This window comes from Monodon monoceros, unplaced genomic scaffold, assembly GCF_005190385.1.
Source record: "Monodon monoceros isolate NGI ecotype Baffin Bay Population unplaced genomic scaffold, NGI_Narwhal_1 Super_Scaffold_16, whole genome shotgun sequence".
NCBI lineage: Eukaryota > Metazoa > Chordata > Mammalia > Artiodactyla > Monodontidae > Monodon > Monodon monoceros.
The window spans coordinates 105052564-105072925 of record NW_021703772.1 but is presented as its reverse complement, the minus strand read 5'-3'; the positions used below and the strand labels follow the sequence as shown (position 1 = coordinate 105072925).

Genomic DNA, 20362 nt, shown 5'->3' with positions numbered 1-20362 from the left:
GTGGAGAAAGAAAGAAAGAAAGAAAGAAAGAAAGAAAGAAAGAAAGAAAGAAAGAAGGAAGGAAGGAAGGAAGGAAGGAAGGAAGGAAGGAAGGAAGGAAGGAAGGAAGGAAGGAAGGAAGGAAGGAAAGAAAGAAAGAAAGAAAGAAAGAAGGAAAGAAAAAGGAAGAAAGAAAAAGAAAGAATGAACAATTAGCTTGTAGCTCTCCCTCCCTACCAAAATTACCCTGTTTAAAGAATGCTGTTTATGGCTTAAACATGGTATTTTTCTTCTCCAACCTACATAAGGAAAATATGTCACTTAGACTGTGATCCAGGAACTTCTAACTGATACACTAGGAGGTTAAGGAACTGTGACCTGCTACAAAAGGATTTCCCCGTAGCCTGACATGGGCAGGGACCTACCCAAGTTGAGGTGCAGGGCGAGCCTCCCCTTCTGGAGCTCCAGGGTGATGTGGTCTCCACGTTGCCCTTCTCCGTGGAACAGGACCCCGTCTCCTTGCATGCTCTTGAACTTCAGGGAGATCACATCTTTGAGAGTACTCATCAGCTTCTGATTGAACCTGTACAGAAGGGAGCTTCGGCCATCAAAGTCAGCGATGTCTGATTCTAGGCACAAAGAGAGAGGGGGAGACAAATCAGTGCACATCCTCCGGATTGCTTTTCCTTCTTTCCCATCTTAGTTGTTGTCCAATTAATAGAAATGTTCCTGATATCTATAAGGTACCGACTCACTGGGAAACATATAGTCTAGACCCAATCTAATTAGATTCAAGGGAAATATTCATTTACGAGGAGCCATCACACAGTCAGAGTGAACGGATCATTAGCTTAGAAGTAAAAGCCCTCATTAGTGCTGTCAGCTTTTGCTTGAAGGGACAGGGTGTGAATACCACAAGTACCTTTGTCAGGCTCTATTGTGTCAAATGCCTGGTTGTAATAATCTCTCATGATTTATCCTCCTTAATAATTTGCTTCTGAGAGTTGGAGTCACTTTATCCCATTATCTCAGGCTCAAGGTGGGAGATGAAATATATAGCTTATTATTTCAGCTCTGAACAGTGCTGTCTTCCTAGATCTGCACTGAGAAGGATTCTGAGGTTTCCTTTTGGTTCAATGGAAAAGAATATGCAGTAAAAGAAGACTTACTATTTTAACAGAGAGGGCAAATATCTTGCATCCTTCTCATGCTTGCCTTATCTTGTGCTGATGGTATCTATCATTTTAGTTTTCATATACAAAAATGTTCATTCATCATTGTGAAAGCAAAAAGAGAAGTCCCGGTAATCATAATTTAGATAAGCTTATGTAGTAGATGTGTATAAACATATCTGAAAATTGTACGCCGAAAAGCTAATAAGGATTTTCTTTTTCTTTTTGAATGATGCATAATTGACCTACAATGTTATATTAGTTTCAACTGTACAGCATAATTATTAGATATTTGTATATATTTTAAGATGACCGCCACAAAAAAGTGTAGTTAACGTTTCTCACCATACATAGTTATAGAATTTTTTTTCTTGTGATGAAAACTTTTAAGATCTAGTCTCTTAGCAACTTTCAAATATGAGGAGTCTCACCTCACCAAAGAATATCTACAGATGACAAATAATTATCTGAAAAGATGCTCCACATCACATGTCACCAGGGAAATGCAAATTAAAATAATGAGATGCTGTTAACTGCACACCTATTAGAACGGTCTAACTCTGGAACACTGACACCACCAAGTGCTGGTGAGGATTTGGAGCAACAGGAAATCTGCTTCATTGCTGGTGGGAATGTAAGATGGTACAGCCAATGGAAGACAGTTTGGTGGTGTCTTACAAAACTAAGTGTACTCTTACCATAGTATCCAGCAACCTAGCTCCTTGGTATTTACTCAAAGGAGCTGAAAACTTATGTCCACACAAAAACCTGCACACAGATGTTTATAGCAGCTTCATTCATAATTGCCAAATACTAGAAGCAACCAAGATGTCCTTCAGCAGGTGAATGGATAACTAAACGATGGTACACTGAGACACTGGAATATTATACAACACTAAAAAGAAATGAACTATCAAGCCATGAAAAAAAGAAAAAACAATTTAGGTTCATATTACTTAGTGAAAAAAGCCAATCTGAAAAGTCTACTGTATGAGTCCAACTATATGACATTCTAGAAAAAGCAGAACTATGGGACAGTAAAAAGATCAGTGGAGGCCAGGGGTTAATGGGAGGGAAAAATAAATTGGCACAGCTTAGAGGATTTCTAGGGCACTGAAAATAATCTATGATACTATAATGATGGATACATGTTATTATACATTTGTCTAAACTCACAGAATGTACAATTGCAATAGTGAACCATAATGTAAACTATGGACTTTGGGTGATTACAAATTGTCAACCTACGTTCATCAATTGAAATAAATGTACCACTCTGATGGGGTGCTGATAATGAGGGAAGGGAACTTGCATTTTTGGGAGCTGGGGGTATATGGGAAATCTCTGTACCTTCCTTTTTATTTTGCTGTGAATCTAAACTGCTCTAAAAAATAGCCTTTAAAATAAATTAATAGTGACTCTATGTAGGAGGTGTTTTATAGGTTATTTTTACATTACTTTTCCTAGTTTTTCATCACAAAAACTTTTACAAAAAACTTTTATTACTTTTATAATAGAAAAACATTAAGGCTATTTAATTATACTTAAAACAGACTCATTATATACCATCTTATGTGGGTGAGATGGTGGCGAATGGGTGTGTGGGGGGTGAAATTATTCTTATTTGAAATCAAGTACTTGGGATAACTCAATTTTTTATTATTCACCAAGCAATTAAAATCCTCACCTTGAACATACACAGTGATAAATTAAGGGTTTTTTTTGACTAAGCATATAGAAGCGTCCTTTGGAAAGCTGAAATTTTGTAATGAAAATAAAATCATACTTTTCCTGTAATTAATTTTAAAATGTCATTTCACAATTTATTCCTCTGGAATAAAGTGGTTCTAACCAAAAACTTGCTGATGACTCCCGAGACCCTAAAATGAAATAGTCCAGGTACGGAGGGATTTTCACAAATTCCCAGCTCTCTCAGACTCTCCCCGTATCACCCCATCAATGTTCCTGCCTCTGTCCTCTGAACCAGACTTTATGAAAACCAAATGGAGGCTACAGACAGCAAGCTGGCATCAATCATAGAATAATAAGGATCATAATGTAGATAAGATCATGGATGTTAAGCTGTGATGGTCATAACTTGTTAACTCTGTTGCTTTGGCATCTCTACATCCCTACGCCTGATTTCCTCATCTATAAAGTGGGGTAATTACACCCTTCAGAGAAGACTGCTGTGAGCATTAAATGTGCTTATCCATATAAAGTGACAATTTGTACAAAGGGATGCCATCATGTCTGTCACGTTATTTGTGTTAAACCAATAACAGATAGTAGGAGTATTAGTAGTGTTTAGGATACATGGAGGACTTTGCATTCCTCCCCAGTGCTGGCACCCCACTTTCTCACCCCAAATAATGCTATTTCACTTTTTGATTCAATGGTTTGTTGCCCATGGAATGCAAGCTGGCTCCAAGTTTCCTGTTCTGCCATATTTCAGGTTCTCAAACTCTACCTGAAATTATTTGGGTGCAGAGTCTGCTTCTGTATCTTCATGGTCTCTTGCGATGTCTCCCCTGTGGCTCTGCACCAGACTCTGGGTTAGGAACTGGGTCCTTAGGAGCTTTAGTGCTGAGTGAGGGAACATGGCATATACAATTGGCGGACTGTGACACTAATATGTTGTGAGCTAAAATAGAAGGGAGCACCCAGTGCTATGGGAACAGTTCAAAGCTCACTGTATATGACTATGGAAGTGAGGTGAGTTCTGACATAAATAAGCATGGAATCTTGAGTTACTGCTGACAAGAGATGCCCTGATCTGGTTGTCTCAGTCTGCAGCACCCAGACGCTCCACTCCAAGACACTATCTCCTCTCTCTCCAATCCATCCCAGCATTCATGATCTTTATTTCAATCCCTCTGATGTCTAGCTAATGTATGGACTTAATCAATGCCATAAGCAGTGATGACACAGGTTACCTCTAAGGAAACACAGCTCCATGTTGCCATGAGATCTTAAAGAAACTGAGCCAATCAACAGGACGGGGAAAAAAATATTGTTGAAGTCTCACAGACCCGGGTTTCAACTCTGGTTTTGCTATTTACTAGCTGGGGGACTTGAGGCAACTTTCTTGACTTCTCTGAGTTTCAGTGTCCTATTTGTATAATAGAGCTAAGAGAAACCTACCCTAAAAGCCATTATGAGAATTACATAAATCATACCTGGAAATGAATAGTCACTCAATAACATTCCATTCCCTCATTCCATCATTAATCCAAAGGCATTACTGCAGTGGTAAAGATTTGAAGAATGATGTAAAGACGGTATCAAGAACATGGTATAAAGGAAATCTGTTTGAACCTGGGGTTCAGTATCCCTCACATCACATTGAGCAGGCATTTCTCCAAGCCTTCATCACTTTCCATATTCTTAAAATAGCCCCACAACTGCCCTCCCATATCCAACTTTTGCAGCCTCCCTCTAACCCATTCTTTCATGTTCACATCACCTTTGCTAAAGCCCTTCAGGAAACTCAATGCACTAAGAATTAAATTCAATTGGTCTCTGTCCTCCTTTCACACCTCATCCTCTACTTCTCTCCCCAACGCTCATCCCACCCCAAGCATGCTGTATTTTCAGTGTGTATCTATGTGTCTGTCATAGGCATATACATAAGTGTATATGGGGGGTGGTTAGGACATGTACAGAGCACACACCATGAGCCCTGTAATTCTCTAAATGTTTTTTGTGCATGAATTTATTTAATCCCATCAATCATTTATCATAATAGGGAAGAACAAATCTGACTCCCTATTAGATCTGTTTCTTTTACCTTTGCATTCTATTGCTTTTGCTTTAAAAATGTTGCCTATAGCCTGAAATACACAGGATAGCCCCTATTCAAGACTGTGACCTTCAACAGTATAACACTTTCTCATTCATATAAAGATAAAAAGTTGCAGAATAGAGAATAGCACTTGTTTTGTTGGAGGTTTACAGGAACATCATGACCTGACCTATGCGGAGAGCTGCAAGAACAAAGGATTCAAACACCAAGTTTTCAACAACCAACCACACCCCTCCCACACCTGGGCTTTAAAAATGCTTTGCTGAAACCCTGAGGAGAGTTTGGAAGTTGGGGGCACGAGCCACCCATTCTCCTTGCATGGCCCTGCAATAAACTTTTCTCTGCTCCAAACTCTGATATTTCAGTTTGTTTGGCCTCACTGTGTGTTGAGCACATGAACTTACATTCTTACGTTCAGTAACACTATGAGGAATGCGCTGTTTTTATTATTGCTGTTTTACAAATAAGGACACTATGGCAAAAGGAGTACACAGTTTGCAAATGACTGAGCTGGGAATCCAACCCATCGCATAGGACTTAGCCGTGTTTTGAGTGTGCTGAGCACCTTCCCAAGTGCCACTCCTCTCTGGTTGATCCTCTAACACCCAGCTCATCAGTCTAGTGCTGGGCCCTTTCCCTAACAGCTTCCTCCCATGAGTTAGTCTCCCACAAAGCACCCTGCCACTCCCTCAATAATTCACCTCCCGACCAGATTTCGATACTTGGTCGTTTCCAGCTCTCCAGCAGGACAGTGCATCCCTTGAGAAGAGGGTTTCAATGTGTATTAATCTCCTCATTAATTCAGAGCTGAGCACTTCCTGTGAAATGACTTAGTGACCTAGTGCAGTACATATGTCTGAGGGCGATGCTACCAATGGTCCCATGACTTCCTCTCCCATTACCCCCACCACTACCCCACAAGAGCCAGGTTGCCTATCCACACTCAAAGAGTTCATTCCTCTGGACGCATGCACTCAGCCACTGGGGACACGATTCCTGAGTTATTCACAGATGCTCATGAGAGCAGAGATGAGAGGCTCTCTTTAGAGAGCTCAGAAGGGTGGCAGCTTTCCTCCTAACACCACTGAAGGCCAATGAGAGAAACACTTTGCCAATCTAAGAGAACTCAGACAAATACCCTGGACCTTTGCAATATTAATTAAGTCACACGCAAAATTCATCAGCCATTTCACAGATGGAGAAACAGTGTAAAAAATGTGTTTAACAAGGATTAAAGTTTTCCCCCACTGAATACTCAGTAATTCCCCAGACACAGGAGCTATTTGAAGTATTCAAATTCCAAACTTGGCTACAACAGATTTTAAATGATAGCAATAAGGGACCACATTTTTATAGTGTTGGTTTTAAGAAAAACAATTCTATCATATGCTGGGTTTTCCTCATTAGATATTATCATAACCCCTTTGTCCTGATCCTTTCCTTGGGTACTTAATTTGAAGCATGGGGTCTGGTTATGGAGATCCACATCTTCAGTAATATTTTACATGCATCTTGAAACAAGATTCTCTTTAACAATATGAAAAAGAAACAGGAAAAAAAATGAAGAAAGTGTTGTAAGGTGCATAAAGTTTAAAGAACGATCCTATTGGCAAATGAAGAAGTGTGTGATCATCTCAGAATATAGTTTTAAGGGCACCAAGAAAATAACTAACAAAACTAAATATATCCTCTGCATTCTCTATCACAGCTTTTCTAAACCACTCGTACAGATTTCTTCCTTTGGATTAAGCATTCTCTGGGGAAAAAGAAACTAATTAACATATGTTTGCCTAATTTAAAGTTCTTCTTAACAGCCTTGGAGGTCCATATTGTTCCCCATTTGTAAAAAGGAGAAGCCGAAGCTCAGGAAGATTATGTACCTTGCCCAAAGGCATACACACAATAATGAGTTTTTTGACACTGAAGCCCTAAATGTTTCCTCATTAGAAAATGGGGGGGTTGGTGTGACGATTACATGAGATGAGCACCTCGTGGACAGGGAGACTGCATGCCTCTGTCCAGGGAGAATCAGGCATGACTGGGGAGTGTGTATATGAGTGTGTGTATAAGGAAGAAAATTCCCATTTAAGGAAAGATAATGTTGAATGGAAGCTTTCTTTTCCTTACAAGTTGATATTAATTTCCTTGTGGCCCCTGCTCTTTGCACTTGCTCTTATACTCACAGACCAAGTCAATCAGAGCAGTAGCTCTCAACTTTAGGGTAGACATGCAATGCCCTCCCTGCCCTCATGACCTCCACTAAGCCCTATCCTGGTCGATTTCCACCCAGACATTCTCGTATTTGAGCCTTTATGGAGCCCCCTCCACATGGCATGGTCGGTGGTCAGCACAGGTGGACAGCAGTGAACTCAGTAGAGGTCCCTGGTCTCAAGGGCTAAGCTGGAGACAGCACCACACAATTACACAGTCCTGGGGAGAGATGAGCACTGGATGCTGGAGAAGCCCAAAGGAGGATGCCTAACCTCTCCAGGAGGATATAATGCATCGCCTAAGTCCTGAGGGATGCGTGGAGGTTAGGCAGGTAAGGTGTGCAGAAAGGGCGTTGCCAGCAGAGAGAAGTAGCTTCCCGTTCCTGAAGATGAGATTTCAGATCCACAAGGAGTCTGACTTGTTGGACCAGTGATTCTAGAAGTGTGCTCTCTGCACCCTTGTTATCCCCAGGGAGCTGGTTAGAAGTACAGGATTTAGGACGTCACCACAGACCTAGAAATCAGAAACTCTGGACTTGGAACCCAGCCGTCTGCATGTGGTCAAGCCCTCTAGGTGATTCTGATACTCAATGAGGTTTGAGAACCTCTCTGGTAAAAGAAAGCCAGGTCAGTGAGGAGTCAGGAGGCTGGGGAGAGACTCAGGGGTTTGTAACGGAGGATCCTATTAACAATAAAATAAGGAGTTTTAACGGTACACTGAGATGAATGGAGAAATAACTGTCAAAGTACTTAAAGTAGAGAAAGTGCATGGCCAGTTTGGGTTTTGAGAAAATAACTCTGGATTTTAGAAAGTTCTTCCATATTATTTATTTGGTCAGTGCACATTCCAATCCTGGCTACCCAAACCTCTCCCTCTCAGTGGAATTACCTGATTTTGTTGTCTCCTGCCAAGGTGACAAAGCCCTAATCTGGCCTTTTGGGTGTTCACTTTTTCCTGCCCTTAATACATGGTGACCACGCATCAGAGTTCCTTTTTTTTTTTTTTTTTCCAAACATATAATGCCAGCCAGAACACAGCTGTTAGATATTTGCTTCCTGGAGTGGACCATTTCTCCCTCTTTCTCAAAATCGATTTTTAGAATCTCATTATAATGAACTCAATTTGTGGTTTGATAAGATGGTCACACATTGGCCGACTGAACTAGAATATTGAGGTTAGGTAGATCGTAAACCCAAGGAGTCTTCAGGATAAGGGCAGGTCCTCCAGCTCACAAACCTCTCCCTTTAGATCAAGATAAATCCAGCACACACTCTCTCCATCCCAGCAGTACTGAGAAATGTCAGTACTTGGCTGACTTCCCACTGGGCCCATAATTGCTGACCCAGCTGTCATAGCTTCTCGTCTGAGAAAGACAGAGTTCTGGAGGCATATTTTGGCATATCTGATGGATGTTGGTAGCTTGTCAACAAACTAGCTAAAAAAAGGGCTCCACTGAATAAAAGACTCCAAGCTTGAATCCCCAAGTGAGCTGAAAAAGGCTATCGTGTGTGTTTGTGACACGAAGTCTGTTTTCTCACAAGAAGGAAAGCTGGAGCTCTAAGTTGACAAGAGAAACCATCGATTCATCTTGAGAAAATCAGTGCCGCTCACTCTGGGGCTGTTTGCAGTAAACATGATTTTCAATACAATTACAGTGCAAAGCTTATCTCATGATACGTTATATAAGAAAAGTGATTATTATTCAGACCATACACTTGCACTGAACACTTGAGGGCTTTGGTTAGCAATCCACAGACCACAGAGGTTTCCACAGTCAACTCAAATTTACAGAGATTCTCCACCAACTCTGTGACTTTTCCAGGCCTTATCAGAGGCCCATGATAACCTCAGATGAACTGTGAAAACAATGTAAGTTTCCAAACTAACCATGACAACTCCTAAGAATAGCTTTTCTTACAGAACTTCTGATGTGTCTGTGCATGAGAGCAGTTTGGAAAAACAGAATAGGTCTTAAGAAGACAACATAAAGAACAGTCGTAGTACAAAAAACAAAATCTAAACTCTAAATTTTAATCCTAACTTTAGCAGATAGACTTTTTGCTCTGACAGTCACATTTGCTTTCTTAAAACGTCTAGGTTTTTTGGCAATCTTATACTTGTAGACACCTCTTGTAATAGGGAAGAATAAATCTGACTCTATATTGGATCTGTTTCTTTTACTTTAAACTTTGTATTCTATTGCTTTTGCTACAAATGAATCACTAAAGAGATGCTACCTATAGCTTAAAGTATACATGATGGCCCATGTCCAGGAACTCTGCCTCCTGTGTCTGAGCTTAAGCTAAAATACATGTATTTAAGCTCACAGGAAACATCCTGACCAGGACCACTTGTGAATGGCTGCAGGAAGGAAGAAATTAACCCATCCCCTCTGGAGTCTGGCTGGAACTAGGAAATATGTGCAACAACTTACTGCCTTTTTGCTTTACCTCCTCACCTCCCCCTCTTAAAGAAACTAGCATCCAAACCTGGGCAAGATGGTTCTGTGGAACACTAGTCCACCATTTTCTTGGTCTGTTGTCTTATGGAATAAAGTTGCTGTTCCTTGTCCCAGCAGCTCATCTCTCTATTTATTGGCCTGTCGTGCAGTGAGCAGTACGAGCTTGGACTCAGTAACACTCTGAGCACACCTAAAATGTGCAGTTCCACCGAGCTCTTCACTAACTACAAGACTAAGCCAAATGAATGCATTTACTTTAGGGAATTCCCTAAAATAAATCTTTTAGTAGATAATTCTTTTAGTAGTAGAAATCTTTCCATTTGTTTATTCTCAAGTGCATTGGCAGTTATTGGGTATATTCTATACTCTTTTTGGTCACTGTGCTGAACTGTGAGATGCAAAACCATTGCGACATGGGCTGTCCCACTCAGGGACTCAGACACAATAACACTGACAAGGCAAATGAATCACTCTGCTGGTATAGGATGCAATAAATGGAAGTGTAATTACACCTACAACTTATTACCCAAAGAGGGGGCTTGGGAGAGTGAAAAGGGGAGCAGGTAACAAAACTGAGATGACAAGCATGGGCTAGAATAATATGCAGCAGGCTGGGATGTATGGTCACCCCAAGGTGCAGACAGGTTAACAGAAGGTTTCAGCAGAGGGGTGGTAATGTTTCATAAATCCTGTTCACAAGTTCACAGAAGGAATGATCAAGGCAAAGGCTGCTACTGAGCAGCTCACCCTTGTGAAAAGAGCATAATTCAATTATGAACTGCTCCCTTGCTTCACATGAGCCTCAGTGATCTTCAGCCACAACACACTATAATAGGGAAGAACAAATCTGACTCCATATTAGGTCTATTTCTTTTATTTTAACCTTTGTATTCTATTGCTTTCGCTTCAAGTTAAGAATGTAGAATGTTGTCTACAGCCTGAAATATACAGGATAGCCCATTCTCAAGGCTCTGACCTTTAAGGGTGTAAAACTTTTCCATTCATATAGAGATAAAAGTTACAGGAACATTGTGACCTGAGCTGCGTGGACGGCTGCAAGAACAAAGGATTCTGCACCACGAAGTTTGCACCAACTAATCACACCCCTCCCTCACCTTGCCTTTAAAGATGTTTTGCTGAAACCCTTTGGGCAGTTTGGGGGTTTTGAGGGGCATGAGCCACTTGTTCTCCTTGCATGGCCCTGCAATAAACTTTTCTCTGCTCCAAACTCCAACGTTTCAGTATTATTTGGACCCACTGTGCATTGAGCACACCAACTTGGGTTCAGTAACAACACAATTGCTCCCTGAAAGTGTTCCCATAATGAGACATTTAAATAAGTGTCAAAATGGGAGGAGAGCTACCATCGCCCCTCTGCCCCTGACTATTTGTTATTTTGTCTAAAATGAAAGATTTATCATGTTTTTACATTTAGGGGAAATTGAATGCTCTTTGTTAATGATTCTATCTGGGCAAAATCTACAGAACTTAGTGCCAGGAGGCCAGTGGGAGAATCACAGTAAATCACTCCAGTGACAATTTCAACAAGGAGTAAACATAAAACAAACTGTAGAAGGCAAGCCCTTGGCATTTGTGTGGGAACCCACTGCTGCATTAAGTGGTTGATCTAAGTATTGGGTCATTTTTCCTTTTATGTTTTCCTTTAAAATGATCACTGTTAGCATATGGGTCATGGAACTCAGAGGGATATAGCTGGTCAAATCACACCCTGGGCAGCAGGACATTAATTCATACGGAAACTTGTTAGCTGTGGGTTTTCCCTTCATTTGTTAGCCTTACAAAAGACTTGGTTTCTTCAACTTCCACTACGACCATTTACTTGTCTGCTTTTCAAAGTTACTAAAAATCCTTGAGTTCCAAAAAAGCAGAGGTTGTGTTACTTATTTCTCTGTCTCCAAAGCTGAGCAGAGGGGGGAGGGGAGTTACTGAGTAATGTTTATTGTCTGTTGAAGGGATTTTAAGGCTGAATCAATCAGTGACGCTGTTTAAGACAGATCAGAAAAGTTGACTTAAGGTAGCATACTGCAGTGTTTTTTATTTAACATGTTTTTATTACATATATATGTGTATCTGTCTCTTCACAGAAGAGATTGTTCAGTGATTCCTAGATGAATTAAGAGAAAGAAGAGCAGGGAGATCTCATTCTTTTTAATTAACTTATTTTTAAGAAATTTTCTGGGCCATCATTTCCTTATCTATAGAGTGAAAGAGTTGCAATGAATGATAAAATGTTCTGATTTCCAAAGTGGGATTCAAGGCTTCCACAGGGGCCTCCAAGCCCCCATGTCTGACTGCTGTCACCCCATACCTCCTCTTCCCCAGGGTTTGCAAGCTATAAACTCAGCCTTGAGGTTCCCTGTGATACGGCCACATGGGTCTTGGCATGTCAAGGATGAAATATACGACTCTGTGGTCTCTACCATGTGTGATAAATGGCCCCAAATGATGAGACCAACAACAAAGAGGGCAGCTGAAGCTAGAATGACAAAGAGATTTACATGGGGAAAGAGAATATGACTTCAACTCTGAGCCTGATGAATTTTGCATGACACAATTTGGCAATAATTAACCAAATAGGAGCCAGTCTGTTTTGTGCGAAAAGAAGGTAACTGGAGATAGAAAATGATGGCTGTAATTTTTAATGAGGGAAGCCTGACAGATCATTATACCTTATCAGAATTTATATAATGCTTTTAAAATTGATTAGTGTTCCTTGTTTAAAAGAAATTCAAAAGAAGACCCCGGACAGAAGTCCACATAGCCTGAAGTCTCCAGATGGCCTGATGAAGGTGTTGGAACCTTTAGAAACCTGGTATGTAAAAATGTTTACCCCCTTCCTTTGAGGTACAGGTGGCTGTGTGGTCCTGAATAAGGAGGGAAAGGTAAAATAGGGAGAAGTTTGGTAACCAGCTTAATTATCAGATGAAGGTAATGATGAACACAGCTAACACTCTGTGAATGCTTCTCACATGCCAAGCGCTATTTTAAGTAATCTGCATATATGAAATGATCACTACTCTTACCATTCCCTTCATCAAAAAAGAAACTGTGTCCAAAGAGGACCCAAGATTGTCTGAGATTATACAATCGGTGGGTGATAAAGCTAAGTTTATATCTCTGGTGGTTTAAGTGTAGAACCCATCTGCTTAATATTACCACAGCATACTGCCTTTAAACGTGTTTATGTGACACTGAAAATCCTTAAGATTAGCAATCACAGACATGAACATGACAGTGTTGCCTAAGATGAACTGACTCTCAGAGTTCGAAGAGGATTTTGCAACAAGAGTTTTAAATTTTGGCTCCATATAACACTTACCTAGGAACAGAAAAAAAAATGCTTATGCTGGGGCCCTTACAGTGATTATGATTTAGATGGAGTACGGTCAGAGTACGTATTTACAAATATATATCCCCAGGTGATTCTTATGTAGAGTTAGGTTTCAGAACACAAGTAAAAAATCAAGGAGTATTAGCCCAGGAACTCCTGGACTGGGCAACAGCTAAACATTGTCCCTTGACATCTTAACTACATGTGCTCAGGAATTGTAGGTTGCTCACTTTGGTCTTGTGAATAAAAAATATTATGGGTATTAGAAAATTGAATATGATACTTTCCCTCTAATAAAATTTCCCCATGTCATATGACTAAATACTTCCAGACATATAGTAGAAAGCCCAAGGAGATACGAACAGTACAGACTGTGCCACTTTGGGGAAGTTGTTCATTCAACATTTTAATTGATTTAATCGAAATGAGTCTTGTTCTGAGCTGAGAACTGGGTATCTAAGTAGGTATGGTCCTTAACCTTGTGGAGCTCATAAACCGGTAGGTGAGACAGGTAATTCACAATGAAATGCACATGTCAACAGCTATTAGATATCTATTTATCTGTCCACCTAATGTCTTTCTCCTTCTCCTTTTCTACATAGAGATAGAGATAGATATTCTATAGATAGATGATAGACAGATAGATAGATAGATAGTGATTGCTATACACTGAATGTTTGTATTCACCCAAAATTCATAAATAACTTGTTGAAACCTAATCCCCAACGAGATGGTATTTGGAGGAGGGATCTTTGGGAGGTGCTAGGTCATGAGGGTGGAACACTCATGAATAAGTTAGTGGCCTTATCAAGGAGGCCCTGGAGAGCTCCCTTGCCCCTTCTACCAGGTTGGGACTTAGTGAGAAATGACCATCTATGAACCAAGGAGTGAGCCCTCACCAGACACATCAGTTGCTGTGCCTTGATCTTGGATTTTCCAACCTCCAGAACTGTGAGAAATAGATTTATCTTGTTTATAAGCCACTCAGCCTATGGTGTTCTGTTAGAACAGCTCAAACAGATGCTTTGAAAGAAAAGAATGGTATGTCTTAAGATAGAAAAATAAGAGTAACCTTATTTAAATTGGGACTCAATGGGCATCTGTCTGAGAAGATGATTATAAAGCTGAGGCTTATTAAGAGATGAGCTGAAGAAGTCAGAGGGAGGGAGGAGCATTCCAGCTAGAAGGTCCTGAGATAGGTGAGAACATGACATCACAGAGGGCAGGACAGAGGTCAGTAGTGTCTGAGCCCAGAGAAGACAGTATATTGCTGGACAGTAAGGCCAGTGAAGTGGGCAGAGGCCAGGTCCTCCAGTCCTGTTCTTTTTTCACAGAACTTTGTTCCTAAGTGCAGGCAGAAGGCATCAAAATGTTTCCAGCAGGAAGTGGTTCAGCTCTGTATTTCATGATGATCCTGCAGGCTGTCTCAGAGATAATGGACTAAAAGAAAAGAGGAGTGAAAGTAGGTTGCTATGTTAAAAATTCAGATGATAGATGATGTAATTGAACTAAGCTAGTGACTGTGATGATGAAAAGAAATGGAAGTATTTGGGATGATTTTTGGATGTAATACTGATAGAACTTGCTGTTGAATTTACTGTGGGAAGTAAGGGAAAGGAAAGATTTCAAGAAAGAGTCTCAGGTCTGGTTTGGGCAACTGGTGTATTTATTGAGATGAGAAAGACCACAAAAAGATGCTGAGTGTAGTCAGAGTTGATTAAGAGCTCCCTTTGGGATGTGTTCAATTTGAGCTGTTTATGACATGACCAAATTGAGACATCAATCAGGCAAATGAATACATATTTTTAGAGCTTAGAAGAAATATTTGGCTCAGGATGCAAATTGCCTCATTTATCTAAAGTCACTTCACCTTTATAAAATTCAGTTTTCCTTTCTATATACCTAGGAGTAGTAATTCTTATCAACAAAGGTTCTTGTGAGCTTTGGCGTGTGTGTTGCACCACACTGTGCATCGTAACTGACAGTGGGGGAGAGGGTGTTGATGATGATGCTGGTGGCATTTCCAATGGCAATTGCTAATTTAATGATGAATAACTGACACCAATAGGGAAGATACTGGCTCTCTCTCCCAGGAAGAGTAGACATGAATTACAACTAAGAATGATTCTCCTCATTTTCCCATCTCTTCTTCTATCACAGTCTCTATAAAAGATGATTTACTTAAGACAATTCTACATTGACATCTCCATTTCACGTGTGCATCTTTATATCACCAACTCAACAATGTAGCAGGACCTATGTCCTTTACTTGCTTGGTTCACTGGCATGAGTGTGTTTGACCAAAGACTAATCAATCTGAAAATTGATCAGAGAGAGAAAACACTCATGGAAAACTTAAAAACCAGATGCCCTCGTTGACAATAGAGGTGACACAGGTGGAAAAATTGTAATGTAGGAGGTATTTGCTAATTCTTAGGAGAATATAACGTAGCAAGCTAGGCTGTCAGATATCCATCCATACATGGGAGACATGGCATAGCCAGAATGAACTTGACAGACAGCAAGAGGGCATAACTTGTTCAGAATAACTATCTATAAAGATGCGACAACTATCTTCTTGGTTTACCACGGAATTATTGATATTTACTCCATGGAATTAGTAGTAATCATAAGAGGGGAAGACCTCATGTGTTTGGGTCTTTGTAGAATGCAGAGGCAGGTCACATCAATCCTACTCTTGAGCAGAGAGAGAGAATCTGAAAATGGCAGGAAACTGAGATCCCGAAGATTATGACAACAGAAGTGAAAGCAACAGCAAACAGAGATCTGAATCTGAGACGAGATGGGCCTTGCCTGGTAGAGAATATGATTAATGTTTCCCCAAAAGACCACTTATCCTGGCAATACAAGAATGTCCTCTATGGATCTACACCTACATTAATACTAGCTGTCACTTACTAAGCACAGACTCTTTGCTAGATACTCTGCTCAAGGCTTGATACATCAAAACTCAAAAATGACATAGTCGTCTTTAAAATAATTACCACTCTAATTTATAGATGAGAAACAGAGGCTCAGAGAAGTCAAGAGTGTTTGCAGGAAGGTTCATCTTTTTAAGAGCAGACCATTTGTTCAAGTGTTCATATCTGAACACACAAAAGAAATCTGTTTCTCTGAACATCATTGTGACCATGGCAAAAAGAAGGTCCTGGGGATGTGGAAGCAAAAGGAACCTTGGTAAAGTGGAACAGTCACCTTGACATTTATAAAAGGGAATGAAGGGAATCAAAGAAAAAATATTTAAAAAACATAAATACTTAGGGAAAATGGAGACATGCTTTTACTTCTAGAGATTTTAAAACAGAATATACCAGAATGGGTTTCAAACACCTTCAATTTAGGAATTACAACCATGATATTCTCAATTATTCAATGAGAAAAAAATGTGAGGTAGTAAAGAAACCATGTATAAGGAAGATTCTCATAAGCTCAAAATTTTCATTTCCTATAAAATATATAGAAAAGAGGACCCATTAAAAAAGAGTATAAAACTGATGAATTGGGAGATTGGGATTGACATATGTACACTAATATGTATAAAATGGATAACTAATAAGAACCTGTTGTATAAAAAAATAAATAAAATAATTTTTTTAAAAAGAGTATATAATTTTTTTTAAAAAATTACAATAAAAACTTTCGGAAATACGTAAGGATGGTTAGGCTTTTGAGCCAAAACATTAAATATCCAGGGAGCATATAACAGTTGTCAGACAACTGATCTAGGTCTCAGGTAGCAGAATTAGGACATGATTCCGTCATGCTCTATAAAGAGACTAGTTATTAGGCAAGGAAGCACCAGGTCATTTTAATTTGACAAGATAGGACCTAGAATTGAAGCTCATAAAATGAGGTCACATGATAGGGCCTGGGAGTCAGAAACCAGGTTACATTTGATCTGGGTGGTGAATGGCCATCAGGAGTCATCCCAGTGAAGGGGAATGAGGATATTTCAGAAAAAAGCAGCAGCTTAATCCAGTGAACCCATTTTTAGGTGTATATCCGGAGAAAACTATAATTCAAAAAGATACATGTACCCCAATGCTCATAGCAGCACTATTTACAATAGCCAGGACATGGGAGTCAAATAGGAAGAGACAGATGCCAAAAAATAAGTACACAATTAACTTATGAAATGCAATCATAAAGAATGTTCCAAAGGAAAAATACAGGACTTAAAGAAGTCCGGAAAAAGGTCTTATTTTCCTTAAAGCCCCAGAGCTTTGTATGATTCATAGTATATCTCAAGTGCTAAATGAATGTTGTTAACTAAATAAATAAATGATTGAATTAATGATTTTATCTCAAGTGCTAAACGAATGTTGTTAACTAAATAAATAAATGATTGAATTAATGATTTCCAAAATGGCAGAACTTTGTCTTCAGAAATTATCAAACTATTAAATTTCTACCAGTCTTTAGCAACACACTCAAATGGAATTTTGAGAAAAAGATTTATGAGGCAAAAGAAAAAAATCAGTTCCCTAGAAAGTACAGTGGGTGTATTAATGGTAAGTAATTCCAGAATAATAACATGGTGGCCTACGCTGAGACAGTGAGACTGACCTGATATATGTATCCATCCATTCCACAGATATTTATTGAATGCCTATTTGTGTCTAATGCATGCTGGCACTTAATAGGCAAGGTGCTTGCCCTCATGGCACTTACATTCTAGTGCAGGGACTCAGAAAGACAAACAATCAACAAGTCAGCCAGAACAAACAAACCAGATTCTGGTTTGTGGCAGGCACCAGGAAGAAAATAAAAGTGAGTCATATAACTGTGTGTTAATGGTTGGTGCACAGGAATCAGTGCAGGTCACTTTGAAGGCTAATCCGAGCAGATTTCTCTAAGAGGTGATATTAGAATTGAGAATCACATTGACTGAAGGAGATGACCATGTAAATCCTGGGAAAAACTCTTCTGTGCCTAAGAAACAGGAAAAACCTGTCATATGTCAGCAATAGGAAGAAAGCCTGCATGGACAGAAAAAAGTAAAAAGAAGCTAAAGAGGTAGGCAGGGTACACTCAAGGGATTTTACTTGCCAGTAAGAGCTTCAATTTTAAATGAAGTAGGCAGTGGAATGATATGATTTTCTTTCTTATTTATGAAGATCACTTTGGCTACTTTGGCATGAAAAACAGGTTTGTGGAGATGCTGGCATGACCAGGATGGAGTCTATTTAAATGCTCCAGGTGAGGACTGACAGGTGCAGTTACTCAGGGAAGCAGGACCAGTGCATGGATTTAGAATGTGTTTTGAAAGAAGGAACTGGGAGGGCTGCTATGAACCATAGATGCAGAGCGAGGAGTAGAGATTCTGGGAAAGGAGAAATCGAGGCTGCTTCCTAGGTTTCTATTCTAGCAAATGGCTGAATCATGCCATTTATTGAGACAGGAGATGTGGAAAAGCAAGTTGTTGAGAGAATGGTAATCCAGGGTTCTATTTATGCTGTAATAAACTTGAGATATTTATTAGATTTCCAAGTGGAGACAGCGAACTTATTGCATATATAATTCCAGGGGTCAGGCCAGGAGATACAGATGTGGAGGTGATCAGTATATGGATGGCATTTGAGTTCATGGAAGCCTGTGAATTTAGCTGGGCACTGGTGGGGGCCGGGGGTGGATGGAAAGTAGAAGTCTTTGGAGAAAACCATAATTCAAAACAATGCATGCACCCCAGTGTTCATAGCAGCACTATTTGCAATAGCCAGGACATGGAAGCAACCTAAGTGTCCATCAACAGATGAACAGATAAGGAAGATGTGGTGTATATACACAATGGAATACTACTCAGCCAATAAAAAGAATGAGAAAATGACATTTGCAGCAACATGGATGAACCTAGAGATTATCATACTAAATGAGGTAAGCCAGACAGAGAAAGACAAATAACACATGATAACGCTTATATATGGGATTTTTTTCAAATGATGCAAATGAACTTATATATAAGACAGAAATAGACACACAGACATAGAAAAATACTTATGGTTGCCAAAGGGGAAAAGGGGGGAGGGATAAATTAGGAGTTTGGGATTAACAGATACACATGACTATATATAAAATAGATAACCAACAAGGACCTACTGATAGCACAAGGAACTATATGCAATACTTTGAGTAATAATCTATAAGGGAAAAGATTCTGAAAAATAACATACACACACACAAACTTGCACACGCATATATATATATATATATGTATGTGTGTGTATATATATATATATATTAATCACTTTGCTGTACACCTGAAACTAACACAACATTGTGAATCAACTAAACTTCAATAAATTTTTTAAAAAAGAAAGTAGAAGTCCTGAGACAGAGTCCTGAGAATGAACAGAGAAAGATAAAAGAGAAAGATGGTTTTTAAAAAATGGAAATATCTAATTGAACCAAATCCTACTGAGAGGTGAGTGAAATGAGAAAAGTGACCACTGGATTTTAGCTACGTGGAGGTCACCGGTGGACTTGACTAAGCTAGTTCCTGTAGAGCAGTCTGCATGAGTCAGGGTCCCCCCCAGAGGCATAGAACCAGCAGGTTCTGTACACAGGTCGATTCACTGCAAGGAACTGGCTTATGTGACTGTATGGGTTGGTGAGGCAAGTCTGAAATCCCCCATAAGGGAAGGCTGTCAGGAGGGGTGGGCTGGAAGCTCTCTGGCAGGAGGTGAAACTGTAGTCCCCAGGCAGGAATTCTTCTGCCTCCAGGGAAAAAATTCAGCTCTGATCTTAAAACCTCTCAACTGACTTCATCAGACCCACAGACTATCAAGCGTAATCTCCTTCACTTAAGGTCAAATGATGTAGATGTTAAAATAAGCCCATCACAGCAACACCAGGATTGGCGTCTGGCTGAATCACTGGGACTAGAGCATCCCAAGTTAACACATGAAACTGACCACCACATGTCTAAAGACTGATTGGAAACAGCTGCATTGGGAAGGGAATGGAGAAGTGGAAACAGTAACTAAAGACAACTTTTGGGGAGAAGCTATTCTGTGAGGAAGAGGGGAGAGGAGAAAGGTAGATAAAGAGAACCATCAGGCTTTTGTAGTTGTTGTTTTGTTTTATGGCTTATGCAAGAAAGTTTTATGTTTATCAGAATGAACCAGTAAAAAAGGGGGATAAGATGATGTTGAAAGGGAATTTTTGATCCAGAAGACACGCTGAGGTTTTGGTTTTATATACAACCTGAGAGAGAGGGATGTGTTCTTTTTTCTCAAAGGAAAAGCACAAAGCCCAAGGACTAGTGATTGAAGATTATAGAGTACCAGCTGGAAGATCATCCCAGAAAAGGGTGTTCTGTGTCCAACAGCTTCCCAAGGGGGTTAACTTCCCATCACTCACAC

At 39.8% G+C, this 20362-nt stretch overlaps 1 protein-coding gene across 2 annotated transcripts in view; it reads right to left on the bottom strand.

The window, feature by feature from the left end:
- The window catches only part of CNTNAP5 (contactin associated protein like 5), an 898651-nt gene that overhangs the window by 452903 nt on the left and 425386 nt on the right, over nt 1-20362 (bottom strand). For both annotated transcript variants that reach the window (XM_029226145.1, XM_029226146.1), the window contains exon 5: nt 405-608. In XM_029226145.1, the coding sequence (XP_029081978.1) occupies nt 405-608 (204 nt within the window). The remainder of the gene's footprint in view (nt 1-404; nt 609-20362) is intronic.